At 44.8% G+C, this 20,484-nt stretch overlaps 1 protein-coding gene and 1 long non-coding RNA gene across 9 annotated transcripts in view; one reads left to right on the top strand and one right to left on the bottom strand.

The window, feature by feature from the left end:
- The window catches only part of LOC124465355, a 102,693-nt gene that overhangs the window by 41,191 nt on the left and 41,018 nt on the right, over positions 1-20,484 (top strand). For 6 of the 7 annotated variants that reach the window (XR_006955785.1, XM_047017085.1, XM_047017087.1 and 3 more), the window contains exons 6-12: positions 979-1,094; positions 8,921-9,068; positions 10,502-10,638; positions 11,412-11,538; positions 11,806-11,841; positions 12,053-12,174; positions 13,855-13,984. Coding sequence is in view for 6 of the 7 variants with exons in the window: in XM_047017085.1 (XP_046873041.1) it covers positions 979-1,094; positions 8,921-9,068; positions 10,502-10,638; positions 11,412-11,538; positions 11,806-11,841; positions 12,053-12,174; positions 13,855-13,984 (816 nt within the window). In the remaining variant the exon portion in view is untranslated. The remainder of the gene's footprint in view (positions 1-978; positions 1,095-8,920; positions 9,069-10,501; positions 10,639-11,411; positions 11,539-11,805; positions 11,842-12,052; positions 12,175-13,854; positions 13,985-20,484) is intronic. The other variant, XM_047017086.1, reaches the window with a different exon arrangement.
- Positions 7,040-11,361, bottom strand: LOC124465358. 2 transcript variants are annotated; one of them, XR_006955786.1, is made up of 3 exons: positions 10,602-11,361; positions 8,934-9,101; positions 7,040-8,841 (listed from the first exon to the last, which is right to left on the bottom strand). It is a non-coding gene; the product is annotated as an uncharacterized LOC124465358 (long non-coding RNA). The 2 variants fall into 2 exon arrangements; XR_006955787.1 differs by lacking the exon at positions 10,602-11,361 and adding an exon at positions 10,407-10,572.

Here is a 20,484-nt window from a genome sequence, read left to right as displayed (position 1 = left end):
TGCTTTTGTAGCATCCAATCACAGTTGTCTGTTAACTGCTCCAAAAGTATGTTGTTGTTGTGGTTAAAACAAAGAATCAAAGCCAGAAAACAATTCACGAGGAAAGTAGCCTGATTCCATGTTGATGTAGGGATTAACAGAAGAAAAAGCTCACCCTCTTAATCATAGAAAAAGGAATGCTCCTTAATGATTGCTTGGGGCTCTTCTGGGGCAGGTAGCAGGATTAAGAACAACCCTCCCTCTCTTCTCCTCCTCTCCTTGTTTACTACCCAGTCCCTCTCTTCTATTCCTCTCTTTGTTTACTACCCAGTCCCTCTCTTCTTCTCCTCTCTTTGTTTACTACCCAGTCCCTCTCTTCTCCTCTCTTTGTTTACTACCCAGTCCCTCTCCTCTCCTCCTCTCTTTGTTTACTACCCAGTCCCTCTCTTCTCCTCCTCTCTTTGTTTACCACCCAGTCCCTCTCTTCTCCTCCTCTCTTTGTTTACTACACAGTCCCTCTCTTCTCCTCCTCTCTTTATTTACTACCCAGTCCCTCTCTTCTCCTCCTCTCCTTCTTGTTTACTACCCAGTCCCTCTCTTCTCTCAGAAGTGAGACTTGGGATCTGAGGGCTTATGACATAGTAGAGGACTAGCACGCATCTTGTTACATGCTAGAAGACCTTTGCCCCTGGCTCTGGATTTTACCCTGTCTGTGAGTTCAACTAAGTAGCCCAGCTAGACAGCCTAATTGTGAAACATTTCAATTTCAGTTTTTACTGGTACACTTTGTTACACACAGAACATAAAGTGCAGCCTTCGGTACTTAAGATTATTAACAGGCACAATTTTGTTCTCTTTAAAATGCTATTATGAATCCTTTGTCAGATTTTAGATCATTGTGATGTCTTGCTAATGAATGTTCAGATTACTGTTTATTTACTTTCTCTCTCTTCCCCTATTTCCCTACATCTCCCCCTCTGCTAACTAACCGGCTTGCAGATGTACATCTATGAAGGCACATCTTTCTCTGGCGAGAAGAAGGAGATTCATGCCGACCTGGAGAATGCTGGGATACAGTTCCCAAACGGTGCCTCGGTGCGAGTACTGGGAGGATGGTAAGACATTTTACATTTACATTTTTGCATTTAGCAGACGCTTTCATCCAAAGCGACTTCCAAGAAAGAGCTTTACAAAAGAGCATAGGTCACTGATCATAACAACGAGGTAGTCCCAAATATTGCAAGCAGCCAAAACATGAAGCATACATTGTGAAAAAACTAAACAAGTGCCAAAGGGAAGACCCATAAGAGCATGCAGTTCTACGAGTTACAAATTAAAACATGAACCACAAAAGAGAAGATAAGACTCTATGTGTTCTGATGAAAATGTACTCTTCAATCGCATATCAAGGTAATTCTGTTCTTTTGGACTTCCGAAATATGTTATAGACTTTACTCTGACTCACTTTCCTGACAATTGTCCACTTTCACTTGCTTCTTATTGGTGTTGCGAAACAAAGAAAAGGTTTGTAACAACAAGGAGAAGATAGTTAAATGGCACATGCTTCAAGATCCTCAAGATTATCTTGTTTTTGGATTGGAACTGGGAACACCTCGGCCCACTTTACGCCATGCTACTAAAGACACAGGAAACAATTAAATTTGGCAGCTAGAAAGCATGTAAAACGTATTTGTAAGTCTCCTTTGAAGAAACCATCAGAATCTTCCGGCAGATTGCTCCTTGTTCTTCTTCTCTCTTATTTCTTGGGCTCTTCTCAAACTCACATACACAACCTCACTTTCCTGTCCTCTCAAAGAGACGAGCAACACGAGGATTTTAAAATATGTAATGTTTTGATGACTTCACATTCATTCATTGTGTGTGCCTGTGTAAATGTGTGTGTGTATGTGTGCTTGCATGCTGGCACAAGTGTGTGTATGTGTGTGAGTGCGCACGCCTGTGTAAATGTGTTTGTGTGTCAATCTGGGTTGGCTGGCACTGACGGTGATTGGATAACTCATCAGTCTGGCATTGGGGCTTCTTTCATTGAGAAAGGTCTGACCTCTGATTAATCTGCCTCTGTCTGACCCTGCTCTGGTGGAGTGCTAAATGTTTGATCACACTAAACTCGGCTGCACAAATAACTCATGTCGCTGGAATTACAGTCCTCTGGTGTGTCCTCTTTTTTGTACACTTTTGCTGCTTCCAACTTTTGTTCTTTGAATCTTTATTCAACTTCCTCATATAATTGTTCTATTTCTTCCTTCCCTTTCAGATGCTTAAAAGTTTCAGCTATTAAAACCGTTCAGCTATAAAAAAAAATCAGGGGTTTCCAGTTATGACTTTTCAGCTTTCTACCTCTTATGCTTGAATTAATATAACTCAATATTCATAATATTTTTAACATGGTTTTCCAATTGAGTTATTTTTTCATCCTCTTAAACTTTCAAATCCTTTTTCTTCCAACTACAGCCACCATTTAAACTTAAAAATGTTGACAAAACTCAAAATAATATTTTTATTATTAAACTTTTTGATGTCTATTCAACTTTTTTAAATACAGTACCAGTCAAAAGTTTGGACACATGGGATGGGAAAATGTGTCAAAACCTTTGACTGGTACTGTACATGATGTGAACAACATGATACTTTGCCAACCTGTGTTTTGCTTGTGTGTATCTGTGTGTGTATCTGTATGTGTGCGTGCGTGTATGTGTATCTCTGTGTGTGTGTGTGTGTGTGTGTGTACAGTACTAGTCAAAAGTTTGGACACATGGGAAAATGTGTCCAAACTTTTGACTGGTACTGTATTTTTAAATTAATTACAGCTTTCAGCATTCCAACGCATTTTCTGCAGGAAATGCACTTTTTAGTTACTACTGCAGTGCCGATGGAAAGGTGATGAAAACCTTATTAAATTCTGGAATATTAAAGATCCCATATGAGTACAGATTCAAAGGTTCTAGTCATGTTAAGATATAAAGTAATATGTTATGCTATTTGCATATGGGTATTTAAGACATGCATGTTTTCATGTGGGTATTTAAGACTAGGTTGAACAACCGGGCATGATACCGTATTTTTCGGAAAGTAAGCCGTATTTTCTATAAATTGCATCCCACCAGAATGGCAGGTTTGTTTTTGTAAATCTGAGTATAAACCACACTGGAATATATGCCGCACTTGATAGTGGAACAATGATACCAAGCAATGCACGAGTATAGGCGATCTTACAGCATGCTGTTGCAACACACTTCGAAAATAAAAGAAAGTGTGTAATGTATGTTTTCTATTGCCCGGGAATTAACTAATATTTACCTTTAGACACATGAGTTGCATGTTTTCGCAGAGGAAAAGAAGCCTTCAGTCAACTCCTATCTTTCAACACATGATTGGCATCTGTCTGTTCGGCACACAGACTGATATTTATCAATCGTGTTCTGGAACTGTGCAGACTGTTTTCAAGCTGATGGACTCCACCCAAACCGTAGAGGGTCCCGACTACGAACAGCAAACATCAGTCACGTGCTTCTGACCACAAATCAAGTTTCTCTCCCTATCCCTGTTGTGTCTAAGCTGACTGACGCATCCCAAACAACCTCCCACGGAACAGAACAGAACATTCCAAGAGCCTCCTGCAAGGACATGGGCCCTGCACAGATCTTCACCCCCCCCCCCCGATGAATTCCCTTGTGATGGAACAGCTCAGTGATATAGACTTTCCCGAAGAAAAGAAAAGCTAGGACAGCCACCATGCTATTTCATTAGACATACCGGTCATCATCACAAACAGCATAACTATCCATATTCTTCCTAAAATGTATCAACCCCTGTTGTATCTGTTAATACCCCACAGATTAAACTGGCCCTTCGAAATGTTAGATCACTAAATAACAAAACCTTTGTAGTTAATGATCTGGTCAAAGAAAACAACTTAGACTGCATCTGTCTAACAGAAACCTAGCTCAACAATGACACGGCAACAGCAACTTTGATAGAAGCATGTCCGCCCGATTACAGCTTTCACCAAGTTTCTAGGAAAAAAAAAAAAGGTGGAGGAGTCGCAGCTATTTTCTCATCTAAACTGTTGTTCAAAATCACTGAGTTAGTTGAATTTGTCAAGATGGCGCCGGTTAGGGCGGCTGTGGTTGCTAGGTGCACTCTGTTTTGTCTCGTTTTGTCTGTTAATTCAGTGTTCTGCAAAGATTTCCGGGGTTCTCTAACAAGAGAAGTACTTATGAACATAAGGACCACAACTCCTGTGGACTTATTTCCCACTTTTCTGCTTCCAGCGGCAGATTTAGTGGGAATTCTAGCCAGTGCCGCGCTAGGCTTTGCTCATGCAGTGAAACGCCGTAGAAGAGCGGGAGCTCTAGTTCGGCTGCGCAGACGTGGAATCCGAACAGTGCTTCCAAGTTTTTCCTCTCCAACGTACGTTCACCGTGCAACAAAATGGACGAACTTCAGCTACTGATGGTGAAAAACAGAGACTTTCTTTCATCTTCGGTTTTGTGCTTCACGGAGACATGGCTGTGCGATTTGATCCCGGACACCGCCTTACATCTGGCAGGCTTTCAACTCGTGAGAGCTGATCGGGACACTGCACTCTCAGGCAAAACCAAAGGCGGTGGTATTTGTTTCTACCACAACAGTGGCTGGTGTGTAGATGTGACAGTGATTCTGCAACATTGTTCTCCGGATCTGGAATCATTTATCATAATCTGTAAACCTTTTTACTCGCCACGAGAATTCGCGTTGCTCATTTTGGTCGGAGTTTACATGGCGCCGGGTCCACAGGTTAAAGAGGCCCAACGCATGCTCGCCGACCAGATTCTGAGTGTGGAGTGAGAACCCGGATTCCCTTGTTATTGTACTCGGCGACTTTAACAAAGGTAATCTCAGCCATGAACTCCCTAAATACAGACAATTCATCAAATGCCCAACCAGAGAAGAGAACACTCTGTATCACTGCTACAGTACAGTTAGTAGAGCCTACCACGCCGTCCCTCGTGCAGCACTGGGCCGCTCTGACCACGCCATGGTCCATGTGATTCCTGCATACAGGCAGAAATTAAAGCTCTGTAAACCTGTTGTGAGGACATCAAAACAGTGGACCAGTGAGGGTATGGAGGATCTGCGGGCGTGCTTGGACTGTACTGACTGGGATATGTTCACAACTGCTACCAATAATCTGGATGAACTCACTGAGGCTGTGACATCATACATTAGCTTCTGTGAGGACTGCTGTATACCAACACACACCAGGGTGAGCTACAACAACGACAAGCCCTGGTTCTCAGCAGAGCTGAGAAGGTTGAGGTCAGAGAAGGAGGAAGCTTTTAGGAGTGGGGATAGAGACAGATTCAAGGAGTCGAAGAACAGGTTTAACAAGGCGGTGAGAGTGGATAAACGACTGTACTCTGATAAACTGAAGCGTCAGTTCTCTGCTAACGACTCTGCTTCTGTCTGGAGAGGGCTAAGGCAGATCACCAACTACAAGCCCAGAGCCCCCCACTCCACCAACAACTCCCGCCTGGCCAATGACTTGAATAAGTTCTACTGCAGATTTGAAAGACAATTGGACAGTCCTGAACCATCCCTTCCCATCCATGTGGCCTCCCCCCTCCCCCCCCTACTGTGACAACTCTCTCCATTCAGGAGGGTGAAGTTAACAGACCTTTCAAGAGGCAGAACCCCCGCAAAGCAGCTGGGCCGGACTCTGTCTCTCCTGCCACCCTCAAGCACTGCGCTGACCAGCTGTCTCCTGTGTTTACAAACATCTTTAACACCTCCCTGGAGACATGCGATGTGCCAGCCTGTCTCAAGTCCTCCACCATCATCCCTGTGCCCAAAAAGCCAAGGCCAACAGAACTTAATGACTACAGACCCGTCGCCCTGACCTCTGTGGTAATGAAGTCTTTTGAGCGCCTTGTGCTGGCACACCTCAAATCCTTCATGGACCCACTGCAGTTTGCCTACAGAGCCAACAGGTAGGTGGATGATGCCGTTAACATGGCCCTCCACTTCACCCTACAGCATCTGGACTCCCCAGCATCCTACGCCAGGATCCTGTTTGTGGACTTCAGCTCTGCCTTCAACACCATCATCCCCGCCCTGCTCCAGGACAAGCTGAACGTGCCCGACTCCACCTGCAGGTGGATCACAGACTTCCTGTCTGACAGGAAGCAGTGCGTTAAGCTGGGAACACAAGTCTCTGACTCCCAGTCTTCAGCACCGGATCTCCTCAGGGCTGTGTCCTTTCTCCTCTGCTCTTCTCCCTGTACACCAACAGCTGCACCTCGAGTCATCCGTCTGTCAAACTCTTGAAGTTCGCGGACGACACCACCTTTATTGGGCTTATGTGCTGGGCGAGGAAGATTGTGGCCGACCCCTCCCACCCTGGACACTCCCTGTTCCAGCTACTCCCCTCCGGCAGAAGGCTGCGGTCCATCAAGACCAAAACCTCACGCCACAAGAACAGTTTCTTCCCATCCGCTGTTGGCCTCTTTAACAAGGCCAAGGACTCACACTGACTTAAATCACAATCTGCACAATGACATCCTGCACATTGCATTTTGCACTATTGTATCGTTTGCACTATCTGTATTTTTAGGTTAGATTGTAAATTAGGGCTACTTATATTTTATATATACATTTTTATTCCCCTTAGTATTAGCTAGACCCCCCTTAGTATTAGCTAGACTTTGCTCCTTTTGTATAGTTAGTCCACATATTTAAGTTTTCAATATTCCTATATGTTTAATGTATGCACCTCCCTGCCAAAGTAAATTCCTTGTTTGTGCAAACATTCACGGCGAATAAAATCCTTTTGATTCTGATTTACATCAATTGAATATCTTGCTATAGAGCTCAAAACCGAATCAATACTTTTTGTTGTTATATATCGGCCACCCAAGCACTCGCCAATATTCATACAAGAATTCTCTGAACTATTATCACTATGTGTCACTAGATATGACAAAGTAGTTAAAACGGAGACTTAAATATCCAAGTAAATAAAAAAGCAGACCCAAGAACTATTGAGCTCTTAAATCTCCTCGACAGTCTCGATCTAACTCAACACATAATAGAACCATGTTTTAATTAATTCATGCTTTGCAATTCTTGTATGAAATGTGCTATATAAATAGTCTTATTATTATGAGTTCTAAATATTTCAGACGGTCCCCAAGCGTAAGTTATTTTTACGAATCGGTAGTTAGCTAGCTTTAGTTAGCTTCCGGGCTAAGTTAGCTAGCATAATACTTGTAGCAATGCTACTACCATGCTAGTATTACTTGTTAGCCTTTTCATTAGTATATTTTGAAGCCTGTTTTGTTATAAAAACTTTCTATAACCGCTTCAAAATATAAGCCTCACCACCACAAGAAAAATGTAAAATCAGGGTATAAACCGCTGCTTTATTTCCGAAAAATATGGTAGTTGTTATGGTAGTTGTCAAATTCACCATAGAGGGCTTAGGTGTTGTGACAATGCCGTAAACTTGTTCTCATATTTAATGGATAAAAAGAAACCCTCTTGCTAACCTGTTCCCCCCTGCATGTTTTTCTGTGGAACGATTTACACTATTGCAGGCTAACTCCAGTTAAGGTTTATAAAGAGGCCTTATGCAATATCTCATGCTTTATGGATGTGCCTCTCTTTTTTGTACAATGGCGGATATCACTGACACACGAGTACACACACACAGATGAAGAAACACGGCAGAACAGAATTATTTACCGCAGTGTGACATTCCCAAGCCCAAAAGTAGGAAAGGAAAACAAGACCGTCCCCGACCACCTGGTTATAAATCTCTCCACTGTCCACAGAAGCCAGCATAGAAAGGAAATTAACCTCTTTGCCACAATATTGTGACCGTCTCCTCTTTGCCCATAAACTTATTATGCTAACAACTGAAACCACCCCTCTTTTGTTCACTTCTAAAACTAAGGGGAAGCTGCCTGGACACAGTTGTTTCTCAAGTTTTTCCTTAAACTGTCAAACTGCTCTTGCTTATATTTGAGTCTGCTTGTGCAGGAGCCAAAAATCTATTTGAATGCCTATTGTGAATGTCCTCCTGTGAGGCCTCCAGACTTATCTCCAGACCTATCCTGTTAGAAGGTATTGATCTTTGTCTCTCATTGCACAATAGAACCGGGGGGAAAGAGGCATCCATGTTGTTACAATAATTCTGTCTGTCCGAGTCCATTTAGACGGACTTCTCTTGATTAATACAAAGAAATCAATGATAAAATACTTTTTTTATTTCTGTGTACCACTTGCCCGCTTGTATGCACAAACCAGATGCTTATGTAAATATTTGCTGTGCACACATTATCCCGGTGTAATTGTAGAATCCCTCAGTGTTTGTTTACTCTATGCAAGCTCTCTGAAAGTTAAAAGGTAGCTCTGTAGCCACGTTATGGCATGACAGAAGGCTTCTGCTGGTGCTCCCCCCGCCTCCTGTTGTGTTCCGCGGACGTGTAGTTTAGGGGCATGAGTATTAAGCCTCTCTGAATATTTCAGCCAAAGGAAAATGTAAAGTGAGAGAGCAGGATTGATTTCCATTTGCGCCAGTACAGTGCCAAAGTGTCATCTCCTGGAACACTTATGAATCATCATTGCAACTGTTGTGTGGGTGTGTGTACGTGTACCTATCTCTGTGGAAAATAGACTTGAAGTGTGTGTGTTGTGTTTGTGTGTGTGTGAGAGAGAGGGAGAGAGAGAGACAGGGGTCTTTGAATCCCAAGCCTCATCACCAAGGAGAGGAAGGTGAGGCCAGGTTTCCATGGCAGCGGCCCAGCACTGTTTGCGTGTGCTTTCAGCAGTTGGTGGCTGGCATTCACAAACTATGTTGCGCTGTGTGGGAGAGACAGACAAAGAACAAGTGAGAGAGAGAGATGGCAATGAGGACTGAGACAGTGTGTGTGTCCCGTAGCTGGCTGCTGTACCTGGAGCCTGGCTTTACGGGGCCTGGGGTTGTTCTGGAGGAGGGTGAGACTGTGCTCACCCACCAGCCAGGACAGCACACCACCCAGGACAAGCCCACTGCCATCACCATTGGCTCCATCAGAAGACTTGTCAAGGTGAGGATCATTAAGCACCAGCAGACATTGGAACTGTTGGTCAGAATCACCCCCACATTGTTTTGGAGATTGTTAAAAAAAATTGTAGCCAGTTGTTTCATATCCAAAGTAGTTGTGATACCTGTTTGAACTCTAGACAAGGTTTAGGAGTCCAGACTGTTTTCTCACTCGTTCACACACACAAGGCATCAGTGTTGGGTGTAACGCATTACAGTAGTCAGACTACTTTTGTTAGGTAACAAGTAACTTATCGCGTTACTTTCATTTACATTTACATTTATTCATTTAGCAGACGCTTTTATCCAAAGCGACTTCCAAGAGAGAGCTTACAAAAGAGCATAGGTCACTGATCATAACAACGAGATAGTCCCAAACATTGCAAGTAGCCAAAACATGAAGCATACATTGTGAAAAGCTAAACAAGTGCCAAAGGGAAGACCCATAAGAGCATGCAGTTATACAAGTTACAAATTAAACAACATACTTATTTAATTGAATGAATCCAATACTAGTTCCTTGTTCAAACAAGTAACAAGTTACATAATTTAGTCTTTTAGTCGCGAGCCCTCAGCATGTAGCTAAAAGTTTAGGAAAGTTGAGGATATTTTTCGCTAGGTACCTACAAAAACGTATTAATCTGCTAGACAGGTGGGTTCCCATTCGTTCTTTTGGTGAGCAGTCTCACAAGCCCAATTTACCCGGCGTCATGGAGCCGCCCAGTTAAATAGTTATTTAAGACTTGCATGTACAGGCCTACGTAATGTCACATTAAATAATGTATTGAACTCAAGCTTGTGTGATGTGTTGCTGTATCGTTCAGTGGTTTAGGTTTAAGATTATATTACAGTAAGTAAAATAGTCTGGTTCAGTACATGAGTGAACACCATTTTGCTACCATATACCTAGCTATAGCTTAGCTTCGTTTTGCTCCAAGATTCAAACCTAGCCTTGGTAAATTGTGGAGCTAGCTAACTACTAGACTTCAGCCTGGCATTTTACAGCATTCTATTTTGATTAAAGAGTTTCTTGATTCAAGAATTTATGTTGGATTATTACCTTGATCCGTCTTGCTGTATAATGAGGATTGATCATGTTATATGCGAGTGACACTAAATAGTCAGTACAATATGTGGTATTGCTGAGGTTAACCCATTAAATGTGCCTTCTGGGCATAAGTGACCAAGGCGAATTGTCTTAGAAGTAAAAAATGTTTCCTAATGTAACGCAAAAGTAACTTAACGCCTTACTCTCTACAGCAAGTAACTAAGTAACGTACCTAGTTATTTTACAAGGAATGTAACTAGTAACTGTAATTAATTACTTTAAAAGTAACGTTACCCAACACTGCTAGGCATTGTATTAGAATACAACTGATAAACCAAGTCAGTGAAATGTCTCCATATGTCATTGTTTCTCTATGTCAAACTCTTCAGGACGACAACACCCCAGAAATACATCTCTCTCGGCCCGGAACGTCAGCACAAGATACTGAATGCCTCTTCTCTCAGACTAACATTCTGGTGACACACATACCTGTCCACCCGTCAAACCTGAGAGTCCAGTCTGGATGGTAAAACAACCAACTCGTAGCCTGTTAAATTGCACTGGAACTTGATACCATGGTGCGTGGGAAGCTGTTATACGGTAGCCACTGGTTACACACACTGAAATAGGAAGTCCAGAGCAAAAACAATGGAAGGGAGTGACTCAGTGAGTGGATGCATTCTTGCCAAGTGCCACATTGTTTCAGCGACCTGTTAAATTGTTTCAACACTGAGTCAGTGGGTTCCGAACGGGCTCACAGGCACCTGCTAGGGAAAGGCTGTTTCCTGCTCAAATGGACAAATCTTTATGGGTGGAAGTAGTGAACTTAAAAAACTCCATACTTTGTCTGACTTTAAATCTCAACTAAAAGTACTGGACTCCTACTCTAATCTACATGTAAAATAAAAACAATATTTTTAAATGGCCACAAGTTGGAGTTGTTGGAATACCTTTGATGGTCTTCAAGTTACCTTAAGCAAGTGAAAATATCTTCTGAAGTATTTCTTCATAACCAGTTTACAATTTTTCTAAAACTAGTTCAATGTAAACTAAAACCTTTGTCAGTTTAGTACAGACATCAACAGACATTAACAGAAAATATGAGTGCAAAAATCAGTTGACAAAATTCCAATATGAGTTGTCTACAGTTGAATCATCTAAATCTATGGCCTTCTCTGCTTGTATGAATCCAGTGACATTTAAGAATGTTTAGTGCACAAGACGCTAAAATTAGCCATGTCTGCTTAGTGTTGCATTTGTAATCCAGTGATTATTGCTTGATTTTGTTTACCCTCTTAGCTGGCTCGCCTACGACAGTCCCGGTTGTCATGGGAACTATGTGGTTATGGAGGCCGGTGGTTTATCGACACCTGGCCCGGGTCAATCCAAGGTCACCAGTGTGAGGTCACTGCGACCTTTGAGAAGGGTAAGGGTTACAGAGGGGTCAAAGATAATTCTGAGTAGACAGTTCCTTGTTTCCATAAGCAAGATTTGGGAGACTCCATTTTGTTTTGCATTTATGGAATTAGCTGACACAGAAACATACATGACAAAGAAACATATCCAAGGTCTTTATTTATAAAATAATAGAATAGATGACGTGGAACAATTTGGTATGCCATTGGAGTGTTTGGAAAGGAAAACCAGTGGTTTAAAAGATGGTTTAAGGTTGTTGTTTTTGTTTATCTATTAGGGGGGACTCAAAGTGAGAAGACCTTTCGATCCTAAGGTAAGAGCATGTGACTGGATTACCTTACAACAAGAAACCCTCAATCTGACACTTGACTACAGTAATATCCCAAAAAGATCACAGTGTTTATTATTGATAATGAAATTATTTCTCCATCATCAAACAGCACATCCGTCTAGCACAGTTAACCAAAATACAGCAGTGTCAGAAGTGACCTGTTACTTACTGCTGTTACTGTTTCATACTGTAGATACTGGTGTTTGAACAGACCCTCTTCCAGGGGCGGGGCAGAGAGCTGCTGGGCCACACCCCTCTCCTGGGGACTGCTACTGGACTGAATGGGGTGGCGTCACTCCGTGTGATTGGTGGAGTGTGAGTGTCTGTGTCACTGCGTTCTCTCCTCTCTGCCTGGTTACTTACACACAGCTGTTGGAGATAGATGAGGGCTTTCACTTCTAGACTCGGATGAATGAACATATGAACCAGACCTCCTTTTAGTAGAGAGGAATGAGTGTGTATGTGGTGTGTGTGTGTGTATTTGTGAGATCGGGACATTTTTGGATGTGCTTCAGGGACCAGGGTATAACTGTTTACATACTTGGTCTTTAGGTGTGTCTTCAGCACAGTTTCACAATTTACATTTATTCATTTAGCAGACGCTTTTATCCAAAGCGACTTCCAAGAGAGAGCTTTACAAAGAGCATAGGTCACTGATAATAACAACAAGATAGCCCCAAAACATTGCAGGTAGCCAAAAACAGATGTACACATTGTGAACAACCAAAAATAAGTGCTAAAGGGAAGAAACCATAAGAGCATGTAGTTAAGCAAATGACAATACACAACGTGAATCTCTAAGTGCAAGTGTACCTGTAGGAAAGCAATAAAAATAGGATTTTAATATAATACAACAGTTTAAATCAGCTACCACTAACTAACAAGAGCAACAGTCTAAGCAAGAGTCATTGTGATCCTTGAGGAAACTAGCGTTGGGTTCAACAAACCATTCCTAAGTACTGTTGTACTCCCGGAACAAGTGCGTCTTGAGCCTTCTCTTGAAGGTGGAGAGACAGTCTGTGTCTCTGTTGGAGGTGGGGAGGTGATTCCACCACTGGGGGGCCAGGCAGGAGAAGAGCTTGTGTTGGGACCGGGCGGTCTTGAGCGGTGGGACCACCAGGCGGTTGTCTGAAGAGGACCGTAGGTGGCGGGTGGGGGTGTAAGGCTGCAGGAGAGACTTGATGTAGTCGGGTGCAGTCCCGTTCACTGCTCGGAAGGTCAGTACTAGGGTCTTGAATCTGATGCGGGCCGTTATGGGTAGCCAGTGGAGGGAGATGAGGAGCGGGGTAACGTGGGAGCGTCTGGGTAGATTGTAGACCAGGCGGGCCGCTGCGTTCTGAATCCTCTGAAGAGGGCGGGTTGTGCATGCTGGGAGACCGGCGAGCAGCGAGTTGCAGTAGTCCAACTTGGAAAGGTCCATTGCTTGGACAACCAGCTGGGTGGAGTGCTCAGACAGGTATCTCCTGATCTTCCGGATGTTGTAGAGGGTGAATCTACACGACTGGGAGACCGCAGCAATGTGGGCCGTGAGGGAGAGCTCGTCATACAATTCCTTGATGATGACATTAATCAGGAATCCTTCTCCTACACTTATCCAAAAGTATCCCGCCTCCCTTTGCAAACATGAGTGAAGTCTGTGTGTGTGTGTGTGTGTTAGTGTATACAGTATGCATGTGTGCTCAAGGTACAGGGATGGTTTATTATGAATCCTCTTGAAACCATCCCAATTGTAAAAAAAACTTTCAAAAAACTAAAACAAAAAAATGTATGGATACAAACCCTCCACAATCATAATCAATCAAACTATAAAAATAAATTAACCTATTGTCTGTGCCTTGTCTTGGCTGCCGTTCAAATGTCGATTTGTACCAGAAAACACCCATATGGTCATCACAGTATCACTGACTCACAGACTTCTATATAAGCTTTGTTAGGAGAAGCGCGTGTGGGAGTATTTGCACCTCACTTAAACCCCTGACCTTTGGTGTTTGACAGATGGGTGGGCTACACTGGAGAGGGATACACAGGGCGGCAGTATTTACTGGAGGAGGGGGAGTATGCTGACTGTCAGGAGCTGTGTGGGGCCGATCCTCCTCTGCTGCTCTCCTTCCGCTTCTTACAGGCTGTAAGTCATCTTGTTTTCTTCATTTGTAATGTCAACCTCAAATGTGACACGCTCTGGTGAAAAGAGTGTCTGGTGTTTTTTGGTTTCTTTTTCTTGCATATTACAAAAGTTAAAGTGTTGTAAGAAGTCACTCAACACCATGTTTATGATCACTATCCATCCATCATCATCTGCCGCTTTTCCGGGCGTCGGGTCGCGGGGGCAGTAACCTTAGCAGGAAGGCCCAGACTTCCCTCTCCCCGGCCACTTCCACCAGCTTTTCCTGGGGGACCCCGAGGCGTTCCCAGGCCAGCCGAGAAACATAGTCCCTCCAGCGTGTCCTGGGTCTTCCCCGAGGCCTCTTCCCAGTGGGACGTGCCCAGAACACCTCAAAAGGGAGGCGTCCAGGAGGCATCCTTATCAGATGCCTGAGCCACCTCAACTGGCCCCACTCGACGCGGAGGAGCAGCGGTTCTAGTCTGAGCACCTCCCGGATGACCAAGCTTCTCAACCTATCTCTAAGGGAGAGCCTGGACACCCTGCGGAGAAAACTAATCTCGTCAGTTTGTATTCGCGATCTCGTTCTTTCGGTCACTACCCACAGTTCGTGACCATAGGTGAGGGTAGGAACGTAGATCGACTGGTAAATATAGAGCTTCGCCTTTCGACTCAGCTCCTTCTCCACCACGATGGACCGATGCAGAGCCCGAATCACTGTGGACGCCGCACCGATCGGCCTGTCGATCTCGCGCTCCATTCTTCCCTCACTTGTGAACAAGACCCCGAGATACTTGAAGTCCTCCGCTTGGGTCAAAATCTCCTCCCCAACCTGGAGATTGCACTCCACCCTTTTCCAGTCGATAACCATGGCCTCAGATTTGGAGGTGCTGATTCCCATCCCAGCCGCTTCGCATTCGGTTACAAACCGCTCCAGTGAGAGCTGAAGGTCATGACCCGATGAAGCAATCAGGACCACATCATCCGCAAAAAGCAGTGACCCGATCCTGAGGTCACCAAACCGGACCCCCTCAATGCCCTGGCTGCGCCTAGAAATTCTGTCCATATAAGTTATGAACAGAATCAGTGACAAAAGTTCGACTTACTGCCGGCTATGCAGACCAAACTCTGGCACCGGTCGTACAGGGACCGGACAGCCCCGATCAGGGAATCCGGTAACCCGTACTCCCTGAGCACCCCCCACATTAGCCCCCGAGGGACACGGTCAAATGCCTTTTCCAAATCCACAAAACATGTGTAGACTGGTTGGGCGAACTCTTATGCACCCTCCAGGACCCTGCCGACACCACATTGCTCCTCCTGAATCTGAGGTTCGACAATCCGATGGACCCTCCTCCCCAGAACCCCTGAATAGACTTTCCCAGGGAGGCTGAGGGGTGTGATCCCCTAAAGTTGGAGCACAACCCCCGGTCCCCCTTTTTAAAGAGGGGAACCACCACCCCGGTCTGCCAGTCCAGAGGCACTGTCCCTGATGTCCACGCAATGTTGCAGAGTTGTGTCAACCAAGACAGCCCTACAACATCCAGAGCTTTAAGGAACTCCGGGCGGACCTCATCCACCCCAGGGGCCCTGCCACCGCGGAGCTTTTCAACCACCTCGGTGACCTCAGCCCCAGAGATAGAAGGGCCCCCCCCGATGTACTCAGACTCTGCCTCCACGTCGGAAAGCGTGTTGGTGGAATTAAGGAGGTCTTCAAAGTATTCCTTCCACCGATCCAGGACGTCCCCCGTCGAGGTCAGCAGCGCACCATCCCCACTATATACAGCGTTGACAATGCACTGCTTCCCCCTCCTGAGTCGTCGGATGGTGGTCCAGAACCTTTTAGAAAACGTTCGGATTTCATTCTCCATGGCCTTGCCGAACTCCTCCCACGCCGTGGTTTTTGCTTCTGCGACCGCCAAAGCCGCATTCCGCTTGGCCTGCCGGTACACATCAGCTGGAGTCCTACCGGCCAATAAAGTCCAATAGGCCTCCTTCTTCAGCTTGACAGCATCCCTTACCTTCGGCGTCCACCACCGGGTCCGAGGGTTACCGCCGCAACATGCACCAACCGCGGTGCGTCCGCAGCTCTGGTCAGCCGCCTCAACAATGGAGGCCCGGAACATGGCCCATTCCGACTCAATGTCCCCCCCCCCCGAGAAATAATCGAAGCTCTCCCGAAGGTGGGAGTTGAAGCTCCTTCTGACAGGGGATTCTGCCAGCCATTACCAGCAGACCCTCACATTACATTTGGGCCTGCCAGGCCTGACCGGCGTCTTCCCCCACCCTCATAGCCAACTCACCACCAGGTGGTGATCAGTTGACAGCTCCACCCCTCTCCTCACCTGATTGTCCAAGACATTCGGCCTCAGATCCGACAACACGACTACAAAGTCTATCATCGAACTGAGTCCTCGGGTGTCCTGGTGCCAAGTGCACATATCGACACCCTTATGCTTGAACATGGTGTTCGTTATGGACAAGCCGTGTCTAGCAGAGAAGCACCGCTCGGGTTCAGATCGGGGGGGCCGTTCCTCCCTATCACGCCCCTCCAGGTCTCACTGTCATTGCCCACATGAGCATTGAAGTCCCCCCCAGGAGGACGAGGGCATCTCCAGGACCCCCCCCCAGAGACTCCAAAAAGGATGGGTACTCTGCGCTGCCATTTGGTGCGTCAGCACAAACAACAGTGAGGACCCGTCCCCCCACCCGAAGGCGAAGGGAGGCTAACCTCTCGTCCACCGGGGTGAACCCCAACGTATAGGCGCCGAACCAAGGGGAAACAAGTTTTCCCACCCCAGCTCGACGCCTCTCACCGAGAGCAACTCCAGAGTGGAAGAGAGTCCAGCCCCTCTCAAGGAGACTGGTTCCGGAGCCGATGCTCTGCGTCGAGGTCTGGTCCTTCGCCTGGAACCTGTTTGCCTTGGTTGACCCTACCAGGGGCATAAAGCCCCCGACAACATAGCTTCCAGGATCACTAGGACACGCAATGACATTTCACATTTGCTTAACAGACACACTAGCTTGTTAAAACTTTGATCATGGCTGCCTAACAAAGTCAAACGTAATCGCAAACATCATGTCGCACCGACACACTGCTTTTTTCTCCTGGTGTACCATAAATTTCTGTTCAAAGAAGAAAAAGGCAAAAACATAACTGTTCAATGCAAGCTATGTTTGCCTAGGGCAGGGGTGTCAAACTCATTTTCACCGAGGGCCACATCAGCATTATGCTTGCCGTCAAAGGGCCAGTTGTAACTACGATGTAACATCAGTAACGATGTAAAACATGGTGTTTCTGTTGTAGCTTTTGTGAACATAGGGCCTATTATGCTGCAATTGAAGTCCGCCTTTTAATTCTTGGACAATCTGCTGTTTTTCTTGGAGGATAAATTTGCATATTTTTCTCTGTGTTAGGTGACAAAATGCAAGCGCGCATAGCGCGATAGCAAAACTTTTTTTGCCCTTCATTTGAACGCAGAATAGCTTTTTGAGCTATATGTAAAATAAACATTGCCGTTTTCCAATTGGTAAAACCTTGTCTAATGAAGGTGATGTCTTCATCATTTCTGGCTCCAAATTGTCAACAAGGGAAGCAGAAACATGCTAGCTTGGCTGAGTACTCTAACCAAGTTCGAGAGCGATACCAACTTGGGTTGAATGCCCGAGGACCTTGGCTGAAAATGCACATGGGGTACGTTAGCAGAACTGGCTGCATTGGAGTGCTGTCATTCAAACCATGCTCGCCTTCACCCGGTTAAACTTTGCGTTTAACACTGATGTGCATACACTGCTTTCTAGTGGCGGGATGTCGTCACTTTGCCGTAACACAATCGAAATGCATGGTGAGAGATGTCGTTTATGGTCAATGCACGCTGTAAAGCAGCGTAGACTTATTTCAATACCCCATCAAGCTTCCGCGGGCCACATAAAATGACGTGGCGGGCCACATTTGGCCCGCGGGCCTTGAGTTTGACACCTGTGGCCTAGGGTGAAGCTGCTGTCAGCGTCAAAAGTTTCAACTTGAAACTTGAAGAAGCCTTTGGAGGTAAGGCTATTGGCTAATGATAATTGGCAGCAGGTATACATACGTGTGCTAGTTACATAAAAGTTGCAGTCCTCCACAATTTGTTAAATGGGGTTAGCTAGATGGCTAGTCAGCTGCTCGCCTCTTATTAAACCGATTAGTTGGCTAACTAATTAACTTGAAACATTGTCAAGTATGAAAAATATGAATTATGGTGAAAGGTATGCTGTACTTTGGCATATATCTATATCCTTTTTTTCTTTTGGTACACTACCACTGGCCATCATCAGTCCACCTATAGCAGGGGTCGGCAAGCAACTTGGGCCGCGGGCCAGTATTTTTCCTCGCCACTAGATGGTGGGCCGGAGTCTGGGTTACTGCCTATAGACCAATTTTTTGTTTGTAAACATGCGAAACCCCGATGCGCGCGCAACGTGGTTGCAGAAAACCGGGAAATGATAGCATTTTAAATGGCAAAAGGACCACACGGATAATACAAATAGTTAGATTTAAAAAGACCAAAAAGGTTGAGGAGGACAGCCTTTAAGAGAGAAAGTGATTACCCATTGATCTGTCGCATCAGAATTTGGATTTGGGTCACGAAAGTCTTGAAATTTGAGTGAGAATGACGCCCGGTACAGACCTCATAGTCGAGTGGCAACCATGTCTTCACGTAATGTCACAAAGTTCATAATTTTACAGTTTTACATTCAATTTTACATCTAAAAAGTCGAGCAGGGCAGCTTTCAAGATATTTGCGAATTCTGCTTTTAGCCAGCTGGTCCAATTATTTTTCTGATTTGTTTAAACTGGCAATCTGAGTGAAACTGCGTCCCCTTTACACTATTTTGACGTTAGCCTCAGTCAGACTCGCTCACTGGCAGTGTGCACAATGTTGTATTTCACTCTATTATACACCAGAAACGTCAGGGAGGACTGCCTAATGTAGATTCGAGCCTGATGAAGATAGCCAGCATCTGGGATTTCTTTAACCGAGCCTGTTTCATTCGTCATTTGCCTGAGAAAGCGACCTGAGAATCCTGAGAATCCTGAGAAATCCTGAGAATAGGATTACTAGGACCTAGTCAAGGTTTTGATGTGAGGTAAATTCGGAACTTCACATAACGCGCGAGCGAAATTCTTTGTTTTCTCAAAACCCCTGAATATTTCAGGTAAACGTTTGGGTTGTATTTTCCGGAAAATATAAGAATATGAGTCCAACGTAATGTTTATATTAGGCTAGGCTACATAAAGCTTAAAAAACTATTTTGCACTGAAATTGATTTTTCCCACCCTTCCAGGAACCTAGATTTATTAAGTAGGTATAGTCAGATGGCTGAACGGTTAGGGAATCGGGCTAGTAATCTGAAGGTTGCCAGATCGATTCCCGGCCGTGCCAATTGACGTTGTGTCCTTGGGCAAGGCACTTCACCCTACTTGCCTCGGGGGAATGTCCCTGAACTTACTGTAAATCGCTCTGGATTAGAGCGTCTGCTAAATGACTAAATGTAAATGTTAATGAAGTGACAGATCTTTCTTTTTTTACCTGGCTTTTTCAGTTCCTCCTGGGGGTCTTTTTCCCATTTTATTATTTTCGCATCAGCTTAATCTAGCTAACTCCCTCCACAACAATAAATTATGGTTTAGGGTTGTCTCCATAGCAATAACTTGGTACACGTACTTGTGTTTAAGAAAGAGAGCATGCGCGACAACTGAAAACAGCACCTTTTAATGCACGGTCTGATCATGCACTTAATTCCATTAAAACCTAATAAAGCCTATTAGCTTACTTATCAGTCACACAGTAACTTAACAATCTTGAGACATCCTTTTATTTGGTGTGTGAAATAACTAAGAGAAAGCAATCTTCTGGCCCAATTTATAAGCGGGCAGAGCGGCCCACCGTGACTTCTCCCTGTTCTCCCGATGGCCACTCCGGGCCTGAAAACTATTAATTAACAAGCAATATTTTGGGGGGTGCCATCGGGGTGCTTTGGTCTTTCTTGAGGGTGCTGAAGCACCTGCTAGCGCCGCCCATGATTACTAGCCATAACTGTGGCTTTCTCCTCAGGCGATCTGTCAGCCTTGAGGTGTAGCAATCATATGTCTATGGTAACGAGGACATACCGAAAAAATGCTTCAGAAAAGTAAATGACACCAGTTTCCGGTTTCAAAATAAAAGTCGATAGGGAAAAAAAACTATAAAAAACTAATATTATCTGAAATATTTTGACGGGCGAAATAAAATCGCTGGCGGGCCACAATTGGCCCGCGGGCCGCCTGTTGCCGACCCCTGACCTAAAGTGTAATTCCCATATTGACATAAATTGGGGCGACCTTTCTATTCATTTTGTAGTGCTACTGTATGTCCTGCTGCAACAGTTTCTGGGATGCAAGATAACATTTGTTTTTTGATTCGGTCTTATTCCAGGTTATGTAAACAAACTTCGACTGGTTATAAACTATGGTTTTGAAAGTAATCCTAAAGTAATGGAAA

Source organism: Hypomesus transpacificus, unplaced genomic scaffold, assembly GCF_021917145.1.
Source record: "Hypomesus transpacificus isolate Combined female unplaced genomic scaffold, fHypTra1 scaffold_48, whole genome shotgun sequence".
NCBI lineage: Eukaryota > Metazoa > Chordata > Actinopteri > Osmeriformes > Osmeridae > Hypomesus > Hypomesus transpacificus.
This window is presented reverse-complemented; position numbering and strand designations above follow the sequence as displayed.